At 38.5% G+C, this 27,524-nt stretch overlaps 1 protein-coding gene and 1 long non-coding RNA gene across 2 annotated transcripts in view; one reads left to right on the plus strand and one right to left on the minus strand.

The window, feature by feature from the left end:
* The first annotated feature begins 3 nt into the window (after nucleotides 1–3).
* Nucleotides 4–27,129, plus strand: LOC112858810 (rho GTPase-activating protein 20-like). Its single transcript, XM_086704307.1, has 14 exons — nucleotides 4–294; nucleotides 1,206–1,373; nucleotides 2,979–3,128; nucleotides 5,564–5,605; nucleotides 6,457–6,541; nucleotides 10,705–10,782; nucleotides 13,253–13,319; nucleotides 15,890–16,078; nucleotides 19,244–19,419; nucleotides 20,990–21,151; nucleotides 23,065–23,174; nucleotides 23,700–23,889; nucleotides 25,337–25,448; nucleotides 26,700–27,129. Exons 1-14 carry the CDS (start codon nucleotides 230–232, stop codon nucleotides 26,843–26,845), a joined length of 1,740 nt encoding a protein of 579 aa, XP_086560433.1. The 5' UTR covers nucleotides 4–229; the 3' UTR covers nucleotides 26,846–27,129.
* Nucleotides 3,959–27,524, minus strand: part of LOC112858613 (uncharacterized) — a 235,018-nt gene continuing 211,452 nt past the window's right edge. Inside the window, exons 6-7 of the long non-coding RNA XR_015250260.1 lie at nucleotides 7,307–7,524; nucleotides 3,959–4,208 (exon numbers count right to left, since the gene is read on the minus strand). This is a non-coding gene — a long non-coding RNA (uncharacterized LOC112858613). The remainder of the gene's footprint in view (nucleotides 4,209–7,306; nucleotides 7,525–27,524) is intronic.

A 27,524-nucleotide genomic window follows, 5' to 3' on the forward strand; every position in this document is an offset into this window, starting at 1 on the left:
TGGATATGAATCCACAGTTAGCTCAAAATAAAAAATCAAAAGGTAGAGGCCAAATCAGGGAAACAAGTGTGTCAGTTTGTCAGTTATGACCAAAGCCTTAGAACCGTGACATCATAATGGCAGTGATCTTGACTACTGTGGAATCCTCAGGCTTCAAGCATTTTACAGTACTCCGCCACGTGCTGTAGACTCACTTCGATTTTCAGTGCCAAGAACTGAAGAAAAATGGATGTTCACGTCAATCAGAAAGCATGCTGAACTTTTAGGTGGCCATTCAAGGCTTCACCTTATAAGGTAGTCTTTTAATATACTATTTTTGATCATCAAAACAGACTGACAGTAACTGGAAGTGTTGTGCTCTTTTGTTTCTTCTAACGCATATGGACTAATTCGTAACTTCACTGATTTCATGAAAAGCTACTCATGTTCATAAGATTCAGTGCTGCTGAGCAGAAGGGAGGCAGCTTTACATTCTGGGGGGAAGACACTTTCTTGGCTCCATGAGAGAAAATTTTCTGGTCTGTGAAATAATCTATCCTATTTATGAAAGAATTTTTGCGTTCTGTACAATTTAGCTGTTTTACCCATGATGACCAGAAAGTCCTGTCAGAGTCATAGCTCAGCCAAGTAGTAGCTAAACTCTTATGTTTAGAAACTTTTTGATGTTTCCATGATTTTTGCTGGTGTTTGAGAATTTCCCCCAAAGTTTGAATGTTGATTAAGATAAGACTGGGGTCAATTTTCCAGGATCTTCAGTTATCTACATTTTATGTTAACATGAAGCCAAGTTGTACCTAATTCTTCACAAACATCATTTTGTTTTATATTAGGCCACAAATTGTCTTGTTTTTTGGTAGTGGTCTACCTTCTTATAATACTCTCTACCTTTGGCCTCTTGGTTCTCCCCTCCCAAATAACAGCTCGTGATTAGCTCTGTGGCTTTCTCCTCCCCACCTCTAAAAGTTGGCATGCCCCAAGGGCTTTGTCCTTGAAACTGTCTCCATCTGTATCAACTCCCCAAGTGATCTTATCTCTTTTGATAGCTTCCTATAACTTGGTGATTCCTGAGTTTGAGCTCTGGAGTCTTGCTTTGGAGGTTGAGACTAATTTTTAGTGTTGTGTGAACCCTGACATTTAGCATAAAACTATATTGTATGTATTTGACTCAGTAACCAGCTGCTCCATGGTGTTTGATGTATTTGCAGGGAAAGCTCTTCTGTTGACATGGACGCCCACAGCGAAAACACTACATCATCTGAGGGTGCCACCCATACCCTGCTTATCCATGGCCCTGTTGAACTCAAGCAAGGCTGGAGGAGGCAGAAACGGCACCTCTTCTTGTTCAATGATTTGTTGCTGATGTCTAATACGGAGTATGTATACTATGCTATACACCTTTCTGATTATCATAAAGTTACATTTCCATTAGCCTTTACTGTAAGAAAACATTGTGTTTTTCTTTTGTTTTTGCAAGTGTTTTGATCCTTCATTCATTCAATTATGGAAGTCTTGTTTTGTACTGTGCTCCTGTAGAGAAGACAGTTGAGAACGTGACAGGTGGTGTCTCTCTTGCCTGGGACCTACAGATAAATGATAAAAATAAGAGGGGGGGGATGTATAGATTGTGATTAGTGCTTCCGGCAGAAGGGTGCCACGTGGAGAAGATGGGAAGGTATTAGTGAGGGGTTGTCTAGGAGGGCCTCTCCAAGATGGCAGCATTTAAACTAGATTAGATGAGAAGCAGTCACATTCCTAGACAAGATGACTGAAACTTCTAGGATGAGGGACTAAGCGGGCCTAAGTGGGTGCCACCTGGTCCCTTGGGGGGAGCGGCTCAGGGAAGGTGGATTTGACTGGAGCCTAAAGTATGGAGCATGAGATCAGATGTATTCAGGGATCCAGTCACACAGGGTCTACACAGGCCATGGCAAAGGGTAGAAATATTATCCCAAAAGATTTTTTGTTTAATGTTTTTATTTACTTTTTGAGAGAGAGAGAGAGAGTACATGCATGTGTGTGGGTGCATGTGTGCGTGTGTGTGTGTGTGCGTGTGTGCATGTGTGAGAGAGAAAGAGCAAGCAGGGGAGGGGCAGAGTGAGAGAAGGGGACAGAGGATCCTATGCAGGCTCTGTGATGACAGTAGAGAGCCCAATGCAGGGCTCGAAGTCACGAACTGCAAGATCATGGCCTGAGCCAAAGTCTGGCACTTAACCATCTGAGCCACCCAGGCACCCTGACAGTATATATTTTTATTTAAGGTTGAAAATAACTTTTAAATATTTCTGATGCAAGCTTATGTTTTGTTTTTGGTTTGTCTCTTGTAGGAAAAAACTGTATAACTATTTTTATCTGGGACGCCTCAGTGGCTCCGTTGGTTAAGCATCCGACTCTTGATTTCAGCTCAGGTCATGATCTCACAGTCATGAGATCAAGCCCTGAGCCAGGCTCTGTGCTGGGCATGGAGCCTCCTTAAGATTCTCTCTTTCCCTCTCCTTCTGCCCCACTTGTGTTTGTGTACTCTCTCTCTCTTTCTCTCAAAAAAAAAAAATAATAATGTATTGTGTATTTTTGTTCAGCCCTCAAATACTTTTTGAAGTAAGCAAGACATAAATGAATAATTAACTGTAACAATAACCATAAAATTATATGTAATAATAAGTCACAAATCTAACAATAATAAATGAATTAAGGGTTTTCTTTAAGTGCTTTAAAATACATACTCTCTACTTAATACTCAACATTCAGAAAAATGGCTAGGGAAAGTGTTTTGAGGGTCTTCCTAGGCCAGACTTTGCTCAACACACGCTTCGTAAAAGCCCATGTAACCATTTGCTGGGCTGTGCACAGAGGGTAGTAGAGATGAGGGAGGCACACCGTGCCCTGGAGCAACGAGCCCTGGTGTCTCACGAGCACAGCTGCCCCCATCACATTTATGAAACAAACTAACAGACGTCTTGTGTGGGTATCTTTCTTTCTAGTTATAAAAACACCTTTAAGATAAAAAATCAAATACCACTGAGCACCATGTGGATAACCAACTGTACGGACAAAGTGGGAGATACCAGCATCAATGCTGAGAGGTCCTTCATCTTGGGCTGGCCCACGGTGAACTTTGTGGCCACCTTCAGGTAAGACTTACAGCTTGGTCTTGTATTTACATGGGTTAGAAAGGAAAACATTTTAACCTGATTGTATATCAAGCCAGTGACTCACTTTTGAACCTCCATCAATGACACTTGTTTGCCTTGTACTTTCTCCAAAAAGGTTTTTATGTGCAAATGTAAGGAATAAGATAACATAGAGTGGGGACTACTGGAGTCACTTCCTTTGGTTTTGATCAGTGGTCTTTCAAGTGTGCTCTAGGAGCCACTTGAGGAGTTGGGTGTTCTGGGTATGTGGAAAGAGAATCAAGAGAGTGTGGTTCTAGGGCCTCACTCCAATATCCTGCCCCCTAATTCCCAGGGAGTTCTCTGTGTTTGTAAATCATAGGAATGTTTCTCTTGAGCAAGTACTATTAAATAGTCCAGTTAAATTTGAAAAATTGCTTTTATATTCCCAAGTTAATCCATTTAAAAATAAGATGTAATTACTACAAATAAATTAATTATGCCATCGAATATGAGATTGCCTGAATTGCCGTGTACAGATTGTCTTAGTTGGTATCTATAGAGAGGTGACAGTCTAAAGCAAAAGTTTGATTTCATGGAGTAGGGATTAGTTGTGCAAGACACATTTTCAGGCTGACATGAGGATGGGGAATGTGGCATCCCGAGAGACATTCCTGGTTTTACAGGGGTCATGCAGCATTTACATCTGTTGTTTGAAACAACCACACCCCAAGTCTCATTCTTGCTTTACACAATGAGTGTTCATCACATGAACACATCACCCTTCTTTCTTCTCCTCGCCCCACTCCACCAAAATCTCACGTGTCATCATAAAGATGAGACAACGAAAATGTTTACAAGTTGTTAATTTATTAAATTCCGTAATGCAGCTGTTGACATAATGAAAAATTTTCAAAACTTACTGGGAAGAAATGTGGATGTATATCATCTCTGCATGTCTTCTTTTCCATGACATATTTCTGAAAAGATTATCAGTTCCTATTGCTTAATGGCCTCTCCATGTTGCAAATGGAAGGAAATAGTTTCAGTTGATAATATATAAAGTCTTTGATTAGGGAATTTCCAAGAAACTTTTTTTTCCTAATGAGAGAGAAAATGCGGAAGCCAGGTTTGCACGTTAGGTTAGTTAAAAAGCTGTATAAATATATATAAGGCATTTATAAGAATGCCTGGCACCTACTGCTTTTGTTACTTGTTATTATTACTGTTCTGCAGATTGGCATACATATTTAGAAGCTATGTCCATGCAGGTTGGGATGCTAAATGGGTGTTCCATTTTTCTGATGAAACAGATCTTGAAAATGGTGATGGAGGGAGTGGGGAGCAGTGTTGCTGGTAGGAGTATAAAATGTGGCAGCCACTGTGGATAGTTTGATGGTTCCTCAATAAGTTAAACAGAATTATCATATGACCCAGCAATGCCACTTCCAGATATATACCCAAGAGCAATTAAAAACATGTTCATACAAAAATTGATACACAAACGTTCATAGCAGCATTGTCGATAATAAGCAAAAAAAAAAAAAAAAAAAAAAGGAAACAACCCAAGTGTGTATCAGCAAATAAACAAAATGTGGCATAAGAGCTGGAGACAGTGGGAAATGGAGAGCGACTACTTAATGGACACTGGGTTTGCTTTTGGGTGATTAAAATGTTCCAGAACTAGATAGTCATGATGGTTGCACAATAGTGAGAAGGTACTAAAGGTCACTAATGTTCAATGTTATGTGTAATTTACCACAAAAAAAAAAAATATGCTAGTAAGTGATAAGTCCACATATGAATAGGGTTTAAAACATTCGCATTTTTTTGCTACTAAATCCTAGGGAAACTTTAGCACAGAAAATAACCTTTAGTAATTTAGCCGTAGATGGACTGATTTTGCTCAGAGGATCATAGTAATGAAGAATAAGTTTTCTAGGAACTAATTTAACATATTACAATATGCTAATATGTATAAAGAAATAAAATATTATGGGTGTTTTTTCCTAAAAAGATATTCTTATTTCTAGGCCAAGATAGTTCCATCCAAATGCCAAATTTCTTAAGTACGATTTAATTTGAATGATAATGTTTCTTTATATTTGAATAGCACTTGCAGGGGCAGGAACACTCTGAGGTAAAATTAACTTTTTCCAGTTCTGGAAACTGAAACTCAGAGTGGGTAAGCAACACGCCCGTGATCGCATAGCTTGCATCACATAGTTACAATTAAGCGTTTAGATTAGAAACCAACCTTTCTTCCCCTTTAGGATCTATTTCCCATTATTGTAATACTGCTCATAAATGAGCAGGGTCCATCAAAAGCTCGATTGTGAGGAGAGTACAACTTACACATGCAACCACATCAATAATAACTGGCTGCTGCTATTTTTGTCTGAATGGTGATCTTAATAGTTTGAGTTTGATTTTTATTCCCATTTCTTAAATTGCAGGTCTTCCGAACTAAAGGAAAAATGGTGCTCTTTCCTTCAAAGGTATTTTGTCAGTATACATATTTTAAATCTTTAACCCGTGATAAAAGAATGCAAATTTCTTCAAAATCATGCCCTCAAACTCTTCTCCTTCTCCTTAGTATTATTAGACTATTCCAAATAATTTCTTATTTAGATTTACCCTGGCTGCCACTGCAGATAATGTGCTCTCATTTCTATGCATATTTTGCTTATTTTTGATGAAGTTCTGGTTATCACTCTCATCTTCCCCTTCTTTCCAACCTAATGATTGGAGCTAGCATTATTCCCAAAATATACATTTCCTTAAGTGCAGATTACTCACTGATTGTCAAAGCAACTGCTAATTCCTGCCCTGGAGCCCAGGAAGGGGCTGGGCCCTCCAGTCTAGGTAGGAAAGCTTTGACCATTGGATCTGCTGCTCAGATCTCACATCATGACAGCGATCTGTTGTTTTCTGAGTCATGTCTCATTTTCCTGAAATATTTTTGCATGTTTTCTTCCAGCCCATAATTTGATTTGGCTATTTATTTATATGCTTTTTTTAAAATGTTTATTTATTTTGAGAGAGAGAGAGAGAGAGAGAGACAGTGAGTGGGGAGGGGCCGAGAGGGAGGGAGAGAGAGCATCCCCTGAGCAGGTTCCATGCTGTCAGCACAGAGCCCAATGCAGGGCTTGATCTTATAAACCATGAGATCATGACCTGAGCCAAAATCAAGAGTCGGATGCTTAACCAACTGAGCCACCCAGGTGCCCCTACATGCTTTTAAAAAATGACACAGTATGTTGAAAATATTAGCAACATAGATTGATTTGAAAGTAAGCTAATAGCTAATTCATCCTACTCAATTTGGGTTATTATTGAATTTGATTAGGTACATCAATCTAGCCAAAGAGAAGGACCAGCCAAAAAGCATTCCCCTCCAAATCTTCACTGGAGACATCGAGAACTGTGGCGGTGTAAGTGTTTTTAAGACTAAAAATTAAATTCCAAGTTCCTGATTCAGACTGAATGAAAGAGATGGAGATGGAGGGGTAGATAGGGAGGGAGGGAAGGAAAAAAAAATGAGGTAGAAAGGAGAAAAGAAAAGAGAGGAAGAGAGAGTATTTAAAAAAGTGCCATGTGGGAAAATGGATTTCCCTGTCTACACGTATGTCTTTGTATACATAAAAAGTGAATCTTAGGTAATATGAAGCAAGAGGAATCCATGCTAGCTACAGTGCATAAGCATGGAAAAATATTGCATGTTAAATGCCCATAATATTTCTCTGAATCCTTCTAATAGCAATTACAGTGGCTTCTAGTAAAGTGATTTTCACACGCAGGTATATCTTACTAGAATTAAAACATTTTGTTCCAATGGTCACTACTTATGTACAGAATGGTTTGGATTGTTTCCACAGTTCTTTTTTCCCCATGATGTTTTATTTGGTATAATTGTAAACTTACAGAAAAGTTGCAAAAATAAAAATAGTACAAAAAACACCCCCTGTACTCTTTACCTGGATTCACCTATCAGTAACACTTTACTCCATTTGCTTTACCATTTCTTTTCTTTCTCTGTCTCTATTATGTGTATGTATACACTTATTTTTGAGGCTCATACAAACACCATGGCCCTTTATCCTTAAACCTAAGTATTTCCTAAGAATAAGGGTATTCTCTTCTATTACCACCCTGTAGTTATCACCTTTAGTAAATGTAACATTGGTATAATGCCTTACCACGCCATTAGTGTTCCCATTTTGTCAGTTGACCTTGATAACGTCTCCTTTCTAGTACAGGATCCACTCAAGAGTCAGGTATTACATTCAGTCGTTATGTCAAATGCAGGGGAGCTTTGAAAGGTCTTTTGTTCCAAGGAATATCAGGATTGACTTGAGCTCAGAGGGATGACACTTTTAAGGGATCAGCAGACTTCTATCTCACTTTTTTTATGCTACTGGAGAAAAAAAAATCAAACCAATTGCCCCAGTTATTTGTATAAAGTTTGATTTCTGAAATTGTAGTGCAGTAGCCAAGACATTTACAATGATATTTTTGGGTATTTTTAAATGACACTTTTTTTTCTGTAACACTTTACAGTAGCTCGAGATCACACAAAATAGTATTTGAAGGTGGAAAAAGACGTAGTTGAAGACAGTTACTTCCTGGCCAAAGGAAAGGCCGTGCAAATATTTTGATCTGTTTCCAGGCACCAGACAGATGCACTGAATGGAGAGGAGAGCAGAGACACAGCAGAGCACATTCTCGTCTCTGCCCGCTTTGATTTCAACTGTGGGAGTGGGTTACACTCAGAATGCTTCATGGAAAATTAGTTTGAAATTTTTAAAAAATCAACTTATGTATAATTTACACAAAAGAAACATTTCTAATGGTCTTCATTCATTCCTAAGATCCAAGTTTCCCCCTAACACAGTTTCATTTCATCCTAGAGAAAGGATCCTCAGCATTTCTTGTTGTGCAGATGTGGTGTAGGCAGATTTCCTTCTTTTATCTGAAAATGGCTTTATTTCACCTTTACTCTTGAGAGATAGATTTGGGGATACAAATTGTTTGCAAATTGTTTCCTTTCAGCCCTTTCAAGGTTTTGCACTCTCTTTTCCTTTCTGTGCTGATGAGTAGTCTGGGGTCATTCAAACACCAATCCTCTGAAGGTGATTTGTCATTTTTCTTTATCCACTTTCAAGATTTTCTCTTTATTTTTGGTTTTTCGTAGTGTGGCTACGAAGTATCAAAGCATGGTTTTCTTGAATCTGTCCTATTTGGCATATTCTGAACTTCTTGAATTTATAAACTTGTCTTTCATCAAACTTGGGGACTTTTAGTCATTATTACCTCAAATATTTTCTTCCCCATTTTCTTTCTTCTCTCCTTCCGAGATTTCAATTATATGTGTATTAGACCCTTTCATACTGTTCACAGGTCCCTCAGACTCTGTTAATTTTTTTCAATCTTTCTTTCCCCTTTTCTTCCTCAGACTGGATAATTTCTATTATCTATTTTCCAAAATCACTGACTGCCATTTGTCGTCCCCATTATATGATGTTCCCTAGCCAGTAAATTTTTTCTTTAATATATTTTTCAGATAAAAAAATTTCTATTTTTAAATATATTCAATTTCTATGCTAAGATGCATCCCTTTTTGTGTATTATGAGCATATTTTCATTTGTATCATTGAGCATTATTGTAATTGCTGTTTTTGCCTAACAATCTGAATATCTAGATCACCTCAGAGTTGGCTTTAGCTCTTGAGAATTGATCACATTTTCCTGGTTTTTCATATGAGAAAAGAAGGCAATATTTCCCTTTCTTTTAAATAATTTCAAAAAACAGTTTATTTCTTTAAAAGTTATTTGTTTATAAAGAGCTCTATCTACTGAAATTTGTGTTTTGGAGAACATATGACATGCAGGAAAATTTACATACATCCTTGGAATTACTATTTTGAACACAGTGTGTTCCTTATGCCTTGAAAACCATTATCTGGCAGACCAAATAAATTAAGGAGTGATATTAGCATTTCAAAAGAGATCTTTTTTTTTTTTTTACATTAAAAAGATTTCATGGGAGACTTTTTAAGTTGTATTGAAAGGTTTTCAGACATCTTAAAAAATAGCAGAACCATTACTTCTAATTAAATCTCAAGCTAAGACCCAGTCAGACTTTTGAATCCTCCTAGATAATTTAGCATAGGAAGCCCCTTACATCCCTGACTTTGAGTGCTCTGATCTCTGCTGCTGGGTTCTAAACATTTTTTTATACTCCTTAAAGCTACAGGTAGTTTGAAATCAATGAATGCTTTTGTTTATAAAAGTCTGATTATCAACTTTCATGGCCATCTGACATATCAAATAATTGCATTCCATTCATAAGAAGAAAAATACAATGAAAGGCCAAGTAATGAATTATGAAAGGGTTTCTTTTAACTCTGTTCTTAGTATTTTTAAGGCCTATGAGTGTCCACTTGTGCTGTTTGCCTTCTTTAAGCACTCTTTATCAAAGGACATAGGCCTCATTGCCTAATAATATTATATATTGTCTTATTGGTTACATATTGTCTTATTTTAAAAAGAATTTTTTTAACATTTATTTATTTATTTATTTATTTATTTATTTATTTATTTGAGAGACAGAGCATGAGCTGGGGAAGGGGACAGAGAGAGAGGGGGAATCACAGATTCCGAAGCAGTCTCCAGGCTCCAAGCTGTCAGCACAGAGCCTGATGCAGGGCTCGAACCCATGAACCATGAGATCATGACCTGATCGGAAGTTGGCCGCCTAACCAACTGAGCCACCCAGGCGCCCCTCATATTGTCTTATTTTAAAATGTCTTTTGGAATTCAGATAGTCTTATAGATAATATCTCAGAATCCCATTAATCCCTTTCAGGTAATTTTCTGTAAACTGTTTTCCTAGTTTTGTAGAGCAGTTTCTCAATGTAAGGTATGGTAGAGAGCTATTATAAATAATAACCCACTCACTGGCAGAGTTGGGAATGGAATGTAAATTTCTAAACTTTTCAATCTCATCTCCTAGACTCCTTGGTTTTATTTGTCTCAACAGATTTCAACAATGAAAACCTTAGGAACTATGATGCCTGACACAAAGAAAGTACTGACCAAATAGTAATTTTTTAAAAATGTCTTTTATAGCTAGTTCTTATTCTGATTTTGCTGAAACTGAGTGTGTAATTGCAAATGAATAAAGCCATACTATATAAAAACACAACTCAGGAAGAGAGAAAAACATCCAGCTCCTCTTTTTTAAACTATCCACTCTGCTCCATTTTGGAACTAGCTTTATGGAGCTGAGGATCAGCCCATGCATCTTCTTGGGATTCTCAGTCTTTTGTTTGTTTGTTTTGTTGCTTAAGCTGCTGTATTTTGTGTGCCACAAATCCGTTAAGAGAAATATATGTTTTACTGCTTCCCACTAGCTTCATGTTATATAAAGAAATGAAAACATAATTAAGAGTGTATGCTCTTCATGTGCTTTATTTTGTCATTACCTGAAAGCAAGCTTTGCCTTTAGAATATGGGTAATAATTTGACAATAATTAGTCACATGGTTTCATTTTTTTTCGATTTATAGCAATTTTTCTTTATTTCTTTTCTATAGTCTGTAACTGTAACAGTGGCAAATTCAGACACAGCGAATGACATTATCAACATGTCACTACCAATGCTAGGAATAACTGTAAGTTGCCTGCAAACTATTTTTAGTTAAAAACCAACCTTGACCTTTGAGATTTGTGTGTGTGTATGTGAGTGTGTGTTGTGCATCTCCCATTATAAAGCAGCTGATTATTAAAGATATCATAGCCATATTTTGCCCCCCACCCCAAATTGAGAAATTGAAGGCAGTGAAGCTATATACATGGGCGCTCTTCTGGTATTTCCATTTTCAATTTTGTGCAAATTCAAAATCAGAGCAAAAAATTGGGCTATAATTTTAGAGTGCTAATAACAACATGCAGTTCACTGTAGACATTCTATACATAGACAGTAAAATATTTCAAAATTTCTAAATATTTCCTTCTCTAGTGGACTCTTCTTTCTGTGTCATCTTTCCTGATTCCTCCCCATCACTATTTACCCTGGTCATCACCCAAGGACTCAATCTCAGTTTAATGAGTCTTAAATTACATGTTTTGCTGTAAATGTTGACATGAAGACCACATGGCTAGAAGCTACATCCCCTTGATATAGGTCCTAAGGATGAGACTGCTAATGCCCCTTCGGAACTGGTAAAGAAGACAAGTTCTGACTGAGACCATGGATCTGGGGGCATCTGTGTACACATCACTTTCATCCAGTTTTGTTTCAGCTCCTTACGTTTTGATGGGGCTAGTATGAGTTGCTGATTTTTTTTTTTTTTTGATGAAAGAAATGGGTACATATATATTTTTTAATTTTTGTAACGTTTATTTTTGAGAGAGAGAGAGAGAGAGAGAGAGAGAACATGAGCAGGGGAGGGGCAGAGAGATGGAGACACAGACTCTGAAGCAGGCTCCAGGCTCTGAGCTGTCAGCACAGAGCTCGACATGGGCTGGAACTCATAAACCACAAGATCATGACCTAAGTTGAAGTGGGATGCTTAACCGACTGAGTCACCCAGGCACCCCAGGGTATATTTGAGGGGATGCTTTGTAAGGGAAAAGAGAGGGTGACAGTCAGGTTGACAAAACTGAGGGAGCACTTATAAAGCACAGCTTCTTATATAAAATCCTCTGTAAGTGTGAAAGTGTCTTGCTATTGTGACATGACATAATTACAAGATTTGTATTGAAATTCTATCTGAACCAATGGTATAATAAAGGCCCTTAAAAATTCAGGGCAACCAGAATTTGGCATAAGAACTCAATTATTTCTGTAAAAACAAAATTTAGTAATACATTTGAAATAAAATTGAATTGATATGTAGTGAGTAAAACACATCTCTACATTGATTTCTAACAATGCTTATGATTGTATATCATACACATCTCTGTATGATATATACACCCTGCATAAGAATTAAATCTTGGAAAGAGAGTGAGTGGTTTTAGAGATGAAGTTGGGAAGACTGATTAATGATATTGTTCATTTTATTTCATGTTTATGATTTTCCTTTGCTTGAAGTGACCCATCTCACTAGACAACAATTTCCATTTTAATGAAGAACTGGGGTTATTTGTCTTATGTATGTCTGATTTAAGGGATTCCAACATAGTGTTTCTGAACCCCACCTTAAGAGAAAAGATTCTTATTAGCTCTTACTTCCTATTTGCAATACAATTTTGAGCTGATTTAGCTGTGTGCGTGTGTGTGTGTGTGTGTGTGTGTGTGTGTGTGTGTGTGCTTGTGATTCTTTCCATACCTCTGACCCTCCTCAAGGCAAGGCCATGATTTTTAATCAGAAGTCAAAGACAAGCATAGTACCTATCATCAACAACTCCATTTCAAACATATTTTACTTTATCCTCCTAGAAGACTCTCTAAAATAGTTCAGCAATCTTTATAATTTAGACTTGTTAGTTTCAAGTGGGATTTCCAATATTATCAGGCAATAATTCTTCACAGAGTGATTGTTTTCTGCATCTGATTTGTTCTCCAGGTTAGAGTTCTTGTCCCTTCTCTCCCTGTAGTGGGGCTTGACTTCACTTCCTATCTCCTCAAAGCTTCTTGGGCATTTGTCTGCTCAGGGCTGTTGAGCTATTATGGCCTTTCAAGTTACTTTGCTCAGGAATCGTCATGGCAGGGTGTGTGGCTCTCTGGACAATATGCTTGTCTGTGCAGGGACATTTGGAGGCAAAAGCCAACACTATCCAAGGAGTCTAGAGACAGCAGAAGGCAGGACTTCTGAGATTAGACTTTTCCTCCTTGGTGAAGGGGCACAACTGTGGTTTCTTATGCCAAGGGCCACCCACGAAGTGAGGGCTGGATTGCACTGTGGTTCTCCAGCCTTTATCAAGAAATGACAAGAATCTGAGAAGGTCTACTGGAGGCTGTGAGGGGAACAAGTTAACAAGTGTTGTTAACTCAAAAATTGCAGCTACCTCCATAGACCAAATAGCATTTATACCGGCCCTAATTCTTTCTTTTTCAAAACATAGAAATGCTAAGAAAATGTGTTCTTCAAGTACTGTGAAAGATTTGTTGTGATGCATAATCTTTTTGTTTCCAAGGGCTCTGAGAAAGACTATCAGCTGTGGGTCAGTTCTGGCAAAGGAGAAGCCCCACAACCACTAATTGGTAAGTGTCAGGGACAATCTAAGATGGGATTGAGTAGGTTCAGAATTGTACCTCTAAGTCTCAAGGTAATGATTGTTCTGTCTTTAGCTTAAATACCCTTAAAAGTGAAAATCACATGCAGTATTCACTCATACATTTATCAAATAATTCCTGGGCACTTACTCTTTAGCAGGCACTGATAACATGTCTTCATTCAGCAGCTTATGGTCTAGTTGGGGAGAGAAATGTAAATTTTTCTTCTCTATCGTTTTTTTACCTGACAAATAGACATGTATTGAAAGTTTTTGTTTATTTTTTATTTACTCACTTATTTACCCACTTACTTAGGTATGAAATCAAAATGGATTGGAATTTCTTTTTCCCATACATTTATTTTTCATATTTCAGTCTTGAATTCCATTTCCTAACTACTAAGTAGCCTCTATTTTGAGAGTCCTCTAAAATCCAGTCATGTCTCTGAATCCAGTTATAAATATGTACCAAACACTTGTCCTGTGCCCATAAGTTTTTCAGCATAATAAAGAAAATGAGATAATCACATTTAAACTCGTCCAGTCTTCACTGACTAAACCACCTGTACTTTGCTGTTTCTCAAGCTTTTTCCAGCATGGTTCTTAAGGTTGTTGATAAACACATTGCACCTCTCCTAAAATAGTGATTAGCATGAGTGATCTAAAAAAGAAAAAAAGAAAAGGAAAAAAAAAAATCTTTGGATTAGCAAATTTACTCAGTGTTTACCAGAAATAGAAAAATTAAAACAAGAAGACAGGATCTGTAGCAGACCTTGAAGTACAGTAATGTATAGTAATAGTGACAATGATTTCTGCTCGAAATCTTAGAGCATTCCCTCTTATATGCATTTTTTATCCTTTTAATAATCCTGTGAGGCTATTACTCTTTTTCAAGTGATCTAAAGAATATCTTCAACTGACCTGGAAATCTAAACAAACAAATTTTTTCTATGAAACATATATTCTCAGAGAATCACCAACCACATAGCTGACTCCACCATTTAATGTTTTTGTGTTAACGTTGACATCTTGCAAAAGTCGTTCAGCAATAAAAGGGGAAAAAATTAAATACTTAAATACATTTATCTTAATAAAGTGCATTGATTTAGATAAAACAATGTAGATGATAACTTTTGAGACTTGGAACAGCTTTACGCATGAAGGCAGCTCTAAGGAATCCGAAGAGCCTGTCATTCATGATGATCCTTTAGCAGCATTTGAAATGTCTTTCTTAACATGCTCTCAATTCTCAGTTGCGGATTAACTGCTGGCTATCTTGGTGATTTGGTTGTACTGCTGTCATAGAAGCTTCTTTTGCCTTAAAGGAGGGAAGTCACTGTGGTTCTCGTGAACCGAGCATTGATGTTTCATCTGTGCCAGATGAAAAGGAGCAGCAAAAGCTCCCCAAGTTACATACAATAATAAACCAGAAATGACAGAAAGAGAACTTTCATTCTATTCTTAAAAACTGAAATCTGTATCACAGCACAGGGTCTTTTGAAAGTTCTATGGAGAGGAAACAATTTAAAACATGAAAGAGCAAAACAAATCACTTGGCAGGCAACTGTTCATGATTTGGGGTGTGGTTTTCCACTTTGTAAACACCATTTTGCACTTTGCTGCTGAGTTTCCAACACAGTACAGCCTTCCCTCTGATCCTTGCTTGCAGGACAGCCCTGGTAGGGAGGGTGGCAGTGGGAGGGAAGCACAAAGCATAAAGGCCACCCATCCCATCCCATCACCCTTGAGTAGCTCTGGCTCTAGAACTGACAAAAGGAAATGAAAAATCTGTTTGACTCATATCATGTGTGAGAGAATAGTGACCATAGCAAGTCTTAATACTGTGGCCAACTGGGGCACCTGGGTAGCTCAGTGGATTAAGTGTCAGACTTCAGCTCAGGTCATGATCTCGTGGTTTATGAGTTCGAGCCCCGCGTCGGGCTCTGTGCTGACAGCTCAGAGCCTGGAGCCTGCTTTGGATTCTGTGTCTCCCTCTCTCTCTACCCCTCCCCCACTCATTCTCTCTCTCTCTCTTTCTCAGGAAATGAATAAATGTTAAAAAAAAATTTTAAATACTATGTTCAATTGTTCAAAAAATATTAATCACCAATTTTTATTAATATATTTACTCATTTCCTTATAAGTTTGTGGGTAAGCATTTCAAAGGATGAATGTAAGACTCAGAGGGGTCAAGTAGTTTGCCTAAGGTGTACAGATCTAGTTAGTGTCAAGGCAGAAACTAGAAGGCCTTAAATATTGTCAGATGGAAACAGCAAAAGCCAACATTGTGCAGAGCAATGCACTGATGAATCTATGTATTCCAAGCAAAGGAACATGATTTAACTTTTCTTTTCTCTTTTTAAAATCTTCTCCTTGAGCACCTGATTTCTGCAGCGTGTCCCCCATAAGAGGGTATATGGTGTATATGGGTATATGGGAGAGGAATCCCCAGGAGAATAGCAGCATATACCAATGTGATGCATACACTCATGTTAAGGTAGGTTTGATGACAGCCATCAGCACCAGCCTGAATTTACATTTAGACTTTTCTCCATTTAGGACATGAACATCCCTATGGAATTAAAATGAGCCATCTTCCATCTACTCCACTGCTGCCACAGGGACCAGAGGCCTCCATCTCTCCTTCCACCCTCCAGGAGCCCCTCCTTCCAAAGGAGGGGTTCCCAGAGATGCAAGGCCAGTTCATCCTGAAGCCCAGGCACCCAGTGCAGAACCAGCAAGGGAGAGGTGAGCCCCTTCCCTTCCTTCAAGTGCCTTCTTTTAGCTCATATCTCCACTCTTGAACACAAATTCATGACACAGAGCTTATTCTCCGTGTGGGGGTGGGGAGGGACAGTATAGGCAAGAACCCAATACCCACCCAGAATCAGGCTTAGAGAAACTCCAAAAGGTCTGAAATCAAGACCTGACTCACTTCTCGGAAGGCCGTTTGTTTTAATTCTTCTAGGTAGACCCTTACTCTTTTCTCTGTATCCCCAGAGCACTTTCCACATACTATTGTGTGTGTACACATCTGTGTGTCTTCTTAGAGCACAAGATTTTTATGGTCTAGAAACATGTTTTCCCTATTCCAGGGTTTTGTCTACTATCTCAGGCCATCACAGGAGGTGTGATGTCTAGTCTATGTGGCTTAAACACACCTGGAACAGAAGAACTTCAGTGGAGTAAAGAGTTACAGAATTGAATTGCATTTATTCTGGGCTTAGGCTGAAGTGGCCTTGGGTTCTAGTTAGAACTGAACTCTTAATTCTACCCCCACTTGCCACATCTGTTTCAGACCCATGTCAAGACTGGAACTAGATGATCTTTATGGTTAGGGCTTTTTAATCTTCTGTCTTACTATTTTTCCCCACCATGCCAATATTCCCTCATTGATATTTCATTCTCTGATGAAAATGTGATATTAACCTGAGAAGCACTGGGGTCAAAAAAGGAAGTATTTTTATTGTTATTATCATTATTCTATAACCTCAAAGTTTCAAAAATTTTATTTTTTAATATTCATACTCTATCTCGATCATTAGGAAGTGCTAACCCAAATCTTGCCAGTACTGTTTGAGAAAGGATAGATTTCTATCGAGTTAGCTTGTTTAATCATTCCCATATTTTTCATGTCTATAGCATATATTTTTATTAGTCACAGAGGCAACATGAACTCTAACACCAAATAATGTACATTACAAAAGGTCCAGCTAAGCCCAAAAATGTCTTTGAGAAAGTATAGGACTTCAGATATACTTGCTTTTTTGTTTTTAAATGTTTGTTTATTTTGAGAGAGAGAGAAAGAGAGAGACAGAGAGTGACATGAATGGGGGAGGGGCAAGGGGAAAGGGGAAGAGAGAATCACAAGCAGGCTCCACGCTGTCAGTGCAGAACCCCACATGGAGCTCAGTCCCATGAACCATGAAATGACCTGAGCCAAAATCAAGAGTCAGATGCTTAGCCACTCAGACTCCCCATGTATTTGCTTTCTGTATATACTCATGGAGTAGCTAGATTTATGGCTTTGTCGTATATGGCTTTATACGACACTCTTCTTAAAAGCATTCTTAATTAAAGCTCAATAATGGAATATATTTGGATAGTTTTCCAAAAAATAAAACTAGGGTAAGAGTAGGGAAACCAGGTTGCATTACAACAACTCAATTTATATATTAACTTGTATCTTAAGCAAACATTTGTACATTTTGATGTACAGGAATCTCCTTCCAGATTTAAGAATGTATTTGCTTTCTTCCTTCACTCCTTTTAAAATGTCAGGGGTATGGACTTCAGGGTGGGAAGAGAGAGCCTTAGTTAGGCAAAGTGGTGGCATTCCTTCATGATTGCATACCTTCTAGAGGTTGCAAAATGAAACCGAGAATGGGAGTGAGGTCTCCTTTGGGGGGAAGAGACTGATATCTAGACTGCCCTAGGCCCTCTCAGCAAGGAAATTACTTTTATTAAGGCTGCCATGAGCCAAGCCTTGTGCTGAGTAGTACATTATATTTAGTTCAATGAGTTGTAGGTAGCATCATTTACGTTAAATTTCAGCAACCCGAAGCTTAAAGATTTTTGAGCAACTTGCCTAAGTGGCAGAACCAGGACACTTCTGGTTCTTAGATCTGGTCTCTTTGATCAAGCACCGTGAGTGTTGCCACCCATGTAAGTGGACATGGTGATGCCCTCACTACATCCCAGAGAAGCCAGTGGATGGGTGTTTAAGGGTATTTGGTGAAATGTTGCTCATCTGTTTATCCAAGTTGTAACTTGACTTTTCTCTGGACTTTTAAAGAGCTCAGTTATTTAAGCAGATTATTTAAACAAATGTTAAGGTACCTTATAAGGAAAACATTGATAGCTGAGCAGTAGAAACTTTGAACTCAGTTTTTCCACTGCTGATCACCTTTTCTTTGTAAAGCTCTTCTTCTGCATGCCTTTGATAGGGAGTGTTGGATAATTAAAAACCATCTCCAGGTAGCTTGGTGGGGTGTCACAAGAAACACAACCACCTGGGGGCGCCTGGGTGGCTCAGTCGACTAAGTGGCTGACTCTTGATTTCGGCTCAGGGTCATGATCTTACAGTTCGGAAGATCGAGCCCCAAGCTGGGCTCTGTGCAGGCAGCGTGGAGCCTGCTTGGAGTTCTTTCTCTTCTCTCTCCCTGCAGCTCCCCCTGCTCACATGCACTTGCATACACACACTCTTTCTCTCTCTCTTTCACAAAATAAATAAACTTGAAAGAAAGAAAGAAACAAACAAACAAACACAGCCACCTGGATAATCTTCCCACATAGCCAGTGTGTAAAGACTACTTCCCATGGACCCCCTCTCCTACCCCCCGCCCCCGCATAAAGCCATCCATGGAGATGGCTCAGCGTAGAGGAGCCTCAGGCTGGCTGAGAAGTGGGGTCAGGCAGATTGTGTCATGAAAGGCAGATCCTTTTGATCAGAGACAGTGGAACATTCAGAAAACCAAAGAGGAAATCTAAGTCTGGGAGAAGACTTACTGTGAAAGCAGATGATTACCAAACTCTGCTTGATTTGAATACTCAATCTTTTTAGCTTTTAAAACTGGATCTGACACTTGAATCCACTGATCATACTTAACAAGAGGACACTAACAACTACAGGCTAAGTGCCCCATGATGCAGTATAATAGGTAGTAAATGGCACCAGAAGTATTGACCCTGAGTCTGATCAAGTCTCCAGTTTTAACTATCAGTTTGCTGGATATGGGGAAGAACACAGTAGCACCATAAGGATGGTATTAGCCAATTTCAGAATGTGGAGAATACTACACAAATGACTCAATTTCCCTCTTCTAGCCATAGCAATGAACATGCAGTAAAACATAAATGGAAAAAATTAAGGTTAATTAACTTCTACTACTGCTACTCTCATTTCTTCCTTAGGTTCAGGCCAGAAGACAGTTAAAAGGAATCCTTTCATAAACTGGGCCCTTAGGTGGGGCCCCAGAGCTTGCCAGGACAGCCAGTGCACAGCTCCACCTTCTGCAAAGCCAGCACAGCTCTTTGGAGTTTCCCTCATGGATGTGTGTGATAATGACCACCTGCCCTCCCCCATTCTGGTAGGTCTCATTTTGGTCTCTTGTTAGCCCTCCTGAGGAGGGGGAGCCCTGAGAGGCCAAGTGTTCTCATCCAAATCTACAACCAAATGGAAAAATAATTAGCCAGTTCCTGGATTTGGCTGAGAAGCTTTGTTTCTATTACTTCAAAGAATAAAATCTGATTTAGGTACTGCAAAGTCATGAGGCAAATACAACAGGAAAAGATAACTCTTGTCCATTCTCCTTGTTTCCACAAAGACCCACATAGGCCTGTTCAGACCAGCGAAAATATGGACTGTGTGCATGAATCTCTGAGAGTCTATCTCATCTTCACATTCTCTTTTCATTGCCTTCCTGAGCTCATATTAGTCTCCTTCAGCTGAGTCTACTCAATCGTACAACTCAAAATATCTCACGAAGCATAGTGACTCATCTTCTGGCAAATATGAATCTGTTAATACTATTTATTTTTGGGACAGAGAGAAACAGAGCATGAACGGGGGAGGGGCAGAGAGAGAGGGAGACACAGCATTGGAAACAGGCTCCAGGCTCCGAGCCATCAGCCCAGAGCCTGACGCGGGGCTCGAACTCACAGACCGCGAGATCGTGACCTGGCTGAAGTCGGACGCTTAACCGACTGCCACCCAGGCGCCCCTGAATCTGTTAATACTAATAGAATATGTCAAATGAAAACCACAGACTTCGGCCTGTCCTATCTCAAATTGGTGTACTGAATTGTCAATGTTAACATTTATTGAGTATCCAGGGTTTCTCTGAGCACTATACTAGATGTAGGGAATGTTATGCTACATATGAAGAAATTTATGATGTTACTTACATGCTAGGTACTACCCCAGTCCCTGCATTACAGCAAATTTAGGGGGTAGCTATGAATATCATCATCCCAACTCACAAATGAATTAGAAAAGCCTCAGTAAAAATGTATGTGCCCTGGGTCACACACCAGATAAGTAGCATAATAGAGTTCAGATCCTTTGGACTACCTGGCTCCAGCCCCTATTATCTTTCTACACTGCAGACAGAGGACATGAAGGTACAACTAAAGGCAATGAAAGACTCATGGGAAGGGAATGTAATCAGAGAAGGAGGAGAGAGTTTTTGAGCCTGATTTTAAAAGAGGGAAAGAAGGAGAAGAAGTAGGAATGGAGTATACAGTCACTTAAAGAGGAATAAGCAAATGGAAAATGAGCGTGGCAAAGAGATTCCCACACTTGGGGAATAGCATGCATGTAAGGGAACAATGGAAGAAGAATGGCGGGGTAGGAGAGAGAAGGGTGATTCTACAAAGGCCTTGACACAGAGACTAACTTTTTAAAAGTATAAATTCACTGAAAAGGAAAAAATCTGATTAAAACAAGTGTTTAAAATGGTTTAGTGTATGACTGTAAAGTGTATTTTTGGGTAGACAATATATTTAAAGACGCTGAAAAAACAAATCCAAATTTACTTTAGTCCTTCCAGCTCTAAAACACGGTACGGTCACATTCCCTAGCTCTTTCAAAAAGGAGGCAAGCTTGTGTTCTGAACTTATGGATATGAAATGTCATGTACTTTTCATTTCTTTCTATAGGATATGCTTTGCTTTATCAATCAAAAAGGGCCATTCACAGAAGGCATCTTCAGGAAATCAGCCAATATGAAATCATGCAGAATCCTGAAGGAGAAACTAAATTCTGGGGACAAAGTGAACTTGGACAGTGAATCTGTTCTTGTGGTAGCATCTGTCTTAAAGGTAGGGAAAGTTCTAGCATTATCTACACATGAGTAACTGAAGCTATTATTGGTGTCCTTCATCATGATTGCCCAAGAACCATAATAGGCATAATAGATTAAGTATCTGACAAACTGAAATACACGTCACAAAGTCAAAATTTAAAGAAGCTACTTTAGGAGTTAAAAATCCCATATTTCATCACACCCCACCCTCCCCACCTTCACTCCTGAAGACACCATGCAAAGTACTAATACTAGTAATAATAAATTTCAAAAATATATGCTTACACACACAGAATATTTACCAAAGCAAATGTCCTGCTTTTGATGACTTTCTCACCACCCTCATAACAATGAAGGCAAAGTTTCCAAAAGAAAATTCATATTAAACATTTGAAAATAAGTTTATGATCAAAAAAGGCTCAATGAGGCCACCAAAATGTCTGTCCACTTAATCACTCTTTCCCATGTTTTTTAATGTGTTGTACTTTAAAAGCATAGGAACGACTTTACCAATTGTGCCTTTCACCTTTACCATCCTTGGCATCCTTTGTTAATATTTGTCATGTTTTATCCACCATCCCAAGGTTAAAACTACATGATAACCATTTCCTGCCACATGCCCCTTCTTATAAATCTAACTTTTAAACTGGGTGCAATAGACAAAATTAGTTTGGAATTCTGAAAATTCAATGGATTTACACAAAAAATAGATTAATTTTGAAATGCTACAGCTAAATCACAAGTATCCAGTTACATTTCTATAAGAGGAATAATAGAACAGAGAACGAACTTAATCCATCTTGACACTTGTTAACAGCTCTGAACAAAAATATGTTAATTTAGTAATGACTACAAACAAGTTACTAAAATTATCTTAGAATCTCAGTCACGTTTGGTCTTTCCTGATCCCCCATTAATGTTTGACCATATGATAAATAGAAATAGTCCAGAAATGACTTAGCTACCACAACTACACTGGGGCCATAGTAATATATACCAGTAATATACATAGAGGCATCAAGAAACAGGGGAAAAGAATGATGATACACCAGGTATGCAAATAGTAAGATGAGTGTTGCCTTGCTTTTCTACCAAGAGTTTGTAGATTCTTTCCTATTTCCATGTTATAAGCACAGACTAGGAAGGGGGTGGCCACTTATGGATATGGTTCATAGACATTTCTAAAGTTTTTTCTTCCTAAAGTTGACTGATCTTGGTGGAGAATCAGGCTTTGCAACCTCGACCTTCATAATATCATGTCAAACTAACTGGAGAATTGGCCTAAACTAGAAAGGACTATATCACAAGGATGACAATGAGTTTGCCATTAGACTGTCTACTTTTATACAGTTAAGAAAAGGAAAAATGATGCAAGTATGAGGGTAGCATTCTCCCAAGGAGCACATACACCTCAAGTCAGAAGACTTAGTTCTTTCTTGATATGTATGCAAGAGCACACGTGTGGTTTTTTGTTTGTTTCAGTACTTTTCTTGCTAGAATTAGGAGCTAGCACTGTGTCTAAAGAGCTAGCACTGTGCTATTTGCTATTTGCAAAAATGGGTATGTGTATTTCTGTACAAGAAGCAAATAGAATTTAAGATGGTCTATCTCTGGACCTGTCACTTTGTAGTAGTTTGTTAAAATGTACACAAAAGAGTAAATTACAGATGATAGAAGGGAGCTTTATCTTCATTTCTACCAAAGCCTAGGCTCTGCTTTTATGCTCTTAAGTTTTAGTTGGGAAAAAATCCAAGCACTGCTTGTGTGTGTGCAAGTCAATGGAGAGTGAGAACCGAGCTCTGTGTGGGTCACAGTTTGGGTATCTGTGAAGGAATGGGGACTGAACTCAATTTTTCAACTAAATGTTTTCCAGTATATATTTTCTATAAGAATTATATTTATTTACTTATTTATTTTTATGTACATAAGGATTTTCTTCGAAATATCCCAGGAAGCATATTTTCATCCGATCTCTATGACAAATGGCTTGCTGTTGCTGATCAAGGGAATGAGGAGGAGAAAGTAACTGCAGCCCAGAGGTAATGATGTAGTAATTACTCTACTCTGGGCATGTCTGAAAAATACAACCAACGTACTATTAGAAAAATATTGGCTTATAGTTTATAGCTTTGTCCACTAAAATAATGCCAAAGAGTTTCAATTCTTCACACCCATGGAGGCCAACTTAAAAACAGAGGCATGCCTTAATGCTATTATTGAATTCTTATGTTTCTCCTGATCTTATTAATGTGGAATCCCTGACCATGTTATACCTTCTGAATATATGAAACTGGTAGACAAAATCCACTGAGCTAAAAGGGCTGCTCCAGCATCAACTGCCAGTGATACGAACTTCAGTTTGTCAAACATTTAACCAGAGAAGTTTTATCTGGTTCAGGAACTGAATTCAGTGAAACATTATTGTATACGTTCATGCCTGGCACTCCGTTACAGTGGGTTGTGTTCTAGATACGCAATGAAGTACTCTGCTCCCTGTCTTTATATTTCCAACTTCCTAAGTGAAATGACTTGCCTTATTTAAAAGTGCATTTTTCTAACTTTAGGCTGTTAGACCAGCTGCCAAGAGTGAATGTTGTTCTCTTGCAATACCTTTTTGGAGTGTTATACAATATTGAGCAGCATTCCTCATCCAATCAGATGACAGCTTACAATTTATCAGTGTGTATAGCCCCAAGCATTCTTTGCTCATCTAATTCCTGCAGCTCGGGATTAGGAAGCAACTTCATAAAAAAGGTAATGAGAGCTCTCATTTTTATCCTCTGCTGAGTAGAATCCCTACTTTGAACCTGAAATTTGCAGTAGCAACTCTGATGGATCAGTTTTGTAAAGTGCACATTTTTGTCATGCTGCCCTGAAGTGGCAGGGTCCATTGTCTTGCTCTGGTGGGGTATGGCAAGGGGTGTTGTTAAGTGGGGAACTCAGAGCAGTTGAGTGGCTTTGTCCCCATCCAGGAGACTAAACACTAGATTGCCTGAACAAACCAGAGAGGAGTGCCATGATACAACAGAAAAGAGCCTGGGCTTTGGAGTTTGACAAGTCAAGGTTCAACTTTTAGCCTAATCCTTGAGGGACATGTAACCTTGGGCAAAGCCATGGTTTCCTCAGCACACAATGGTGACCACATCCAGCTCCTCTGGTCATTACTGGCACATCTTAGGTGGCTTGGGCAACATGAGCACCCATGGCTCCAAATACATCGGCCTTCCTCTGCCAGTTGTGGTTCATTTAGAAAAATACATGGCTACTATTTTGCATCTGCTATGTCATAAGGAAACTGGTAAAAGATTCCAGAATATCCTAATGGAACCACAACATGCTTAATAAGATCACAGCTCTTCCCCAAGCTCACCCAGAAAGTGAGCGTGAAGCAAGGTGATACATGAGGAAGTACTGCAGTTAGACAGACAGCCATGTTTTCTCTCCAGCTGCATGAGTTTTCCTTCACACACACACACAAAAAACGCAGAAGTCACTGCTTCCTAAGTTTAAGATACTTCTTCATTTAAGAAGTGGATTTCATAAGTTTTTGTCAATGCTTTATTGTTTTATTTTTTTAAGGCTTATTTATTTATTTTGAGAGAAAGAGAGAGAAAGAGAGCAAGGCAGGGGCAAAGAGAGAGAGGGAGAGAGAGAATCCCAAGCAGGCTCCTCACTAGCAGTGCAAAGCCTGACTGGGGCTCAAGCCCACAAACTGAACCATGAGATCATGACCTGAGTCAAAATCAAGAGTCAGATGTTTAACCGACTGAGCCACCCAGGCACCCCTGTCTATGTTTTATAAATTTTAATAAGATGTTATATATGTCAGTTACAGCTCAATAAAACTGGAAACAAATTTTTTTGAAAAGAAAAATTTAATAAGGTAGGTTATACTTTGAAAATTATCCTAGTTTTCAAGATGTAACCATTGATGTCAAAATGTTAGCTATTAAACAAGGTCACAAATTATAACTTTAGCCCACTTTTGAACAGCATTTTAAAATCTGTACCCAAATTATACTGGAAAGTATCACAGTTATTACTTAGAGAACTCTGCTTTCTATATATTTTTATCAACTCTGAATTTTTCCTCAGAATTCTTTCACATTTTTTGTTAGAATCCAAGATTCACATACAAAATGTGACTTGTAACTATGCCATATGAAAAAAAGTGCCTCATTTTTGTCTTTTTGTGTTACAGGTTTCTCTTGTACAATTTCTCATTGAAAACTGCCTCAAGATATTTGGGGAAGACATCACTTCCCTCTTGGGAGAGAGCTCAACGAGCTGTGATAACAGCGAGAATGCTGCAGGTACCATGAATAATTTAATTGGCTTTGGTAAGAAACAGACAGCAAGGTTGTCAGGGTTCATGGGAGATGCTTAGCCAGTGCTGTTCTAGAGCCCAGAGCACATCCCCAGGGCAATGATTTCCATCTGCGCCTTCTTCCGAAGTCTGGTTCACAGGTCAAGGGAGGTCTCACCTTGTTGTGAGACCAAAGAAAGGATAAGATGAGGTCTCTGGCTTCAAGAAGTTTCTACTGTGGATCATGATAGCATTTGGAGACATGATGGTATGATATAGTGTTTGGGAATTTTTTCAAACAAAATTTTAAATGGGTCCCGTATATATATATTATACTTTTATATATGTAGTTATGTATAATACATAATTATGTATTTATATTTATAATATATAAAATATAAAAATATTTATATATTTTACACATATATACATGTGTATATATATATGTGTAATATATATGTAGATATAAAATAGATGTGATTTGGTCAAAACCAGAGTGAGTGGCACGGAGCACTGCCTGTTTTATTCCCTCCTCTTTCCTTTTTCTGCCCAGTGATCCCTGGGGCACCACAGGATTCCAGTGCTCTTTGAAACAGGTTGGAAATAACTGGCATCATTGAGAAAAAAGGACTTGACTTGATGCTAAACAGCCTTTCCAAAGTATAAATTCCTGTGCCCCTGTTTACCAACTATGTTACCTTTGGCCAATTATACTAGCTCAGTATCAGTTTATTCATCTCTAAAATGTGGATGGGGGCACCTGGTGACTCGGTTGAGCATCTGACTTTGGCTCAGGTCATGATCTCATGGTTCGTGAGTTCGAGCCCCACTTTGGGCTCGCTATTGTCAGTCTGTCAGCACGGAGCCCAATTCGGATCCTCTGTCCCCCTCTCTCTGCCCCTGCCCCTTTGGCTCTCCCCAAAATAAAATAAATATTTAAAAAATAAATAAGTAAAGTGTGTATGAAAATAATGTCTAAATCCTAGAACTGTTCTAAAGATTAAGTAAGATAATGGATGCAAAATAAATTTGTAAATAAGGAATTAACAGGGCTAGGAGAAGTTCCCCTGAGACTAGAGCTAGTATTATTTTGAGCCTAGTGAGTCACAGCTACCTGGCGGCAGTCCATTTTATAAGACTGCTTAATTTTATATATATTTCTTTAGGAACATACATGTCTTCAGTAATTACGATGAGTCTAGTGTCAGGCCTCAGAATGTACTTATATAAGACAACTGTGTGTTTTTTATTTCATCAGTGACAGCACAACAACCTCTTGAATCCAAGCCAGCGGCGGTGATAGTGATTTACAAAAAGGCACAACTGCAGGATAATACCAAGACTTCATCTGGCATGGATCCACATAGCCACCTGTCTACAGTTCTCAAAGTCACTGAAGACTAGAATCTCCATAATGACACTTGATCCTTCCTTTTCCTCTATTTCATATAAAATAGGAAATATAAAGAACTCTTTTTCCAATGAATGAAAAATGAGCCCCTTCCAAGGCCCCAGTTTATCCCGTTTGAGTTTTTCTTTTCCTTGATCCCATTTATCCCTATTGAGGTAAGCTTCCCACAAAATATCTCTTCTATCTTCAATGCCTACCACATCATATTATATATTTATTGTATTGTTTTGCATTGTATAGTTTTATATTAATACAATAAAAATCACTCCCTAACTCAGTGGATCAAATGACCGTTTTATTTACTTATGATTCATATTATGAATTCCATGTATCTAATGGATTCATATTAACACTTCAGTGGAGGCCATCTGAGCAGTTCTGTCTCCTCTAAGGTCATTTGTACACTTGAACTAAGCTTGCAGTTCATCCTGAGTTAACTTATGTGTCTGTATATTGGTGTTGACTCTCATGTGGTCCCCATGTCTTCAACAAGCTAGCCTGGCCTGCATATGATAGAAAACGAGCTTCCAGAAGCAAGAAGCTAATGTGGGAGAGGACTGTGCAAAGGATCATGCAGAAGACAATGATTTTCAAGACAAAGAGGCATTATTTATTGAGATCACACATGAGCATCAAAACTCAAGGCAGCACCACTACCACTCACATCCTTTT

The sequence above is a fragment of the Puma concolor genome, chromosome B1 (assembly GCF_028749965.1).
Source record: "Puma concolor isolate L17-30 chromosome B1, mPumCon1.1.hap2, whole genome shotgun sequence".
Classification (NCBI taxonomy): domain Eukaryota; kingdom Metazoa; phylum Chordata; class Mammalia; order Carnivora; family Felidae; genus Puma; species Puma concolor.

Excerpts from the sequence above, each read along its gene's own strand:
- LOC112858810 (XM_086704307.1), top strand. The coding sequence starts at position 230 with ATGTTCACGTCAATCAGAAAGCATGCTGAACTTTTAGGTGGCCATTCA. Across the intron at positions 23,890-25,336 it reads GAAGCAACTTCATAAAAAAG|GTTTCTCTTGTACAATTTCT; the intron begins GTAATGAGAGCT and ends TTTGTGTTACAG. Across the intron at positions 25,449-26,699 it reads TAACAGCGAGAATGCTGCAG|TGACAGCACAACAACCTCTT; the intron begins GTACCATGAATA and ends TTATTTCATCAG.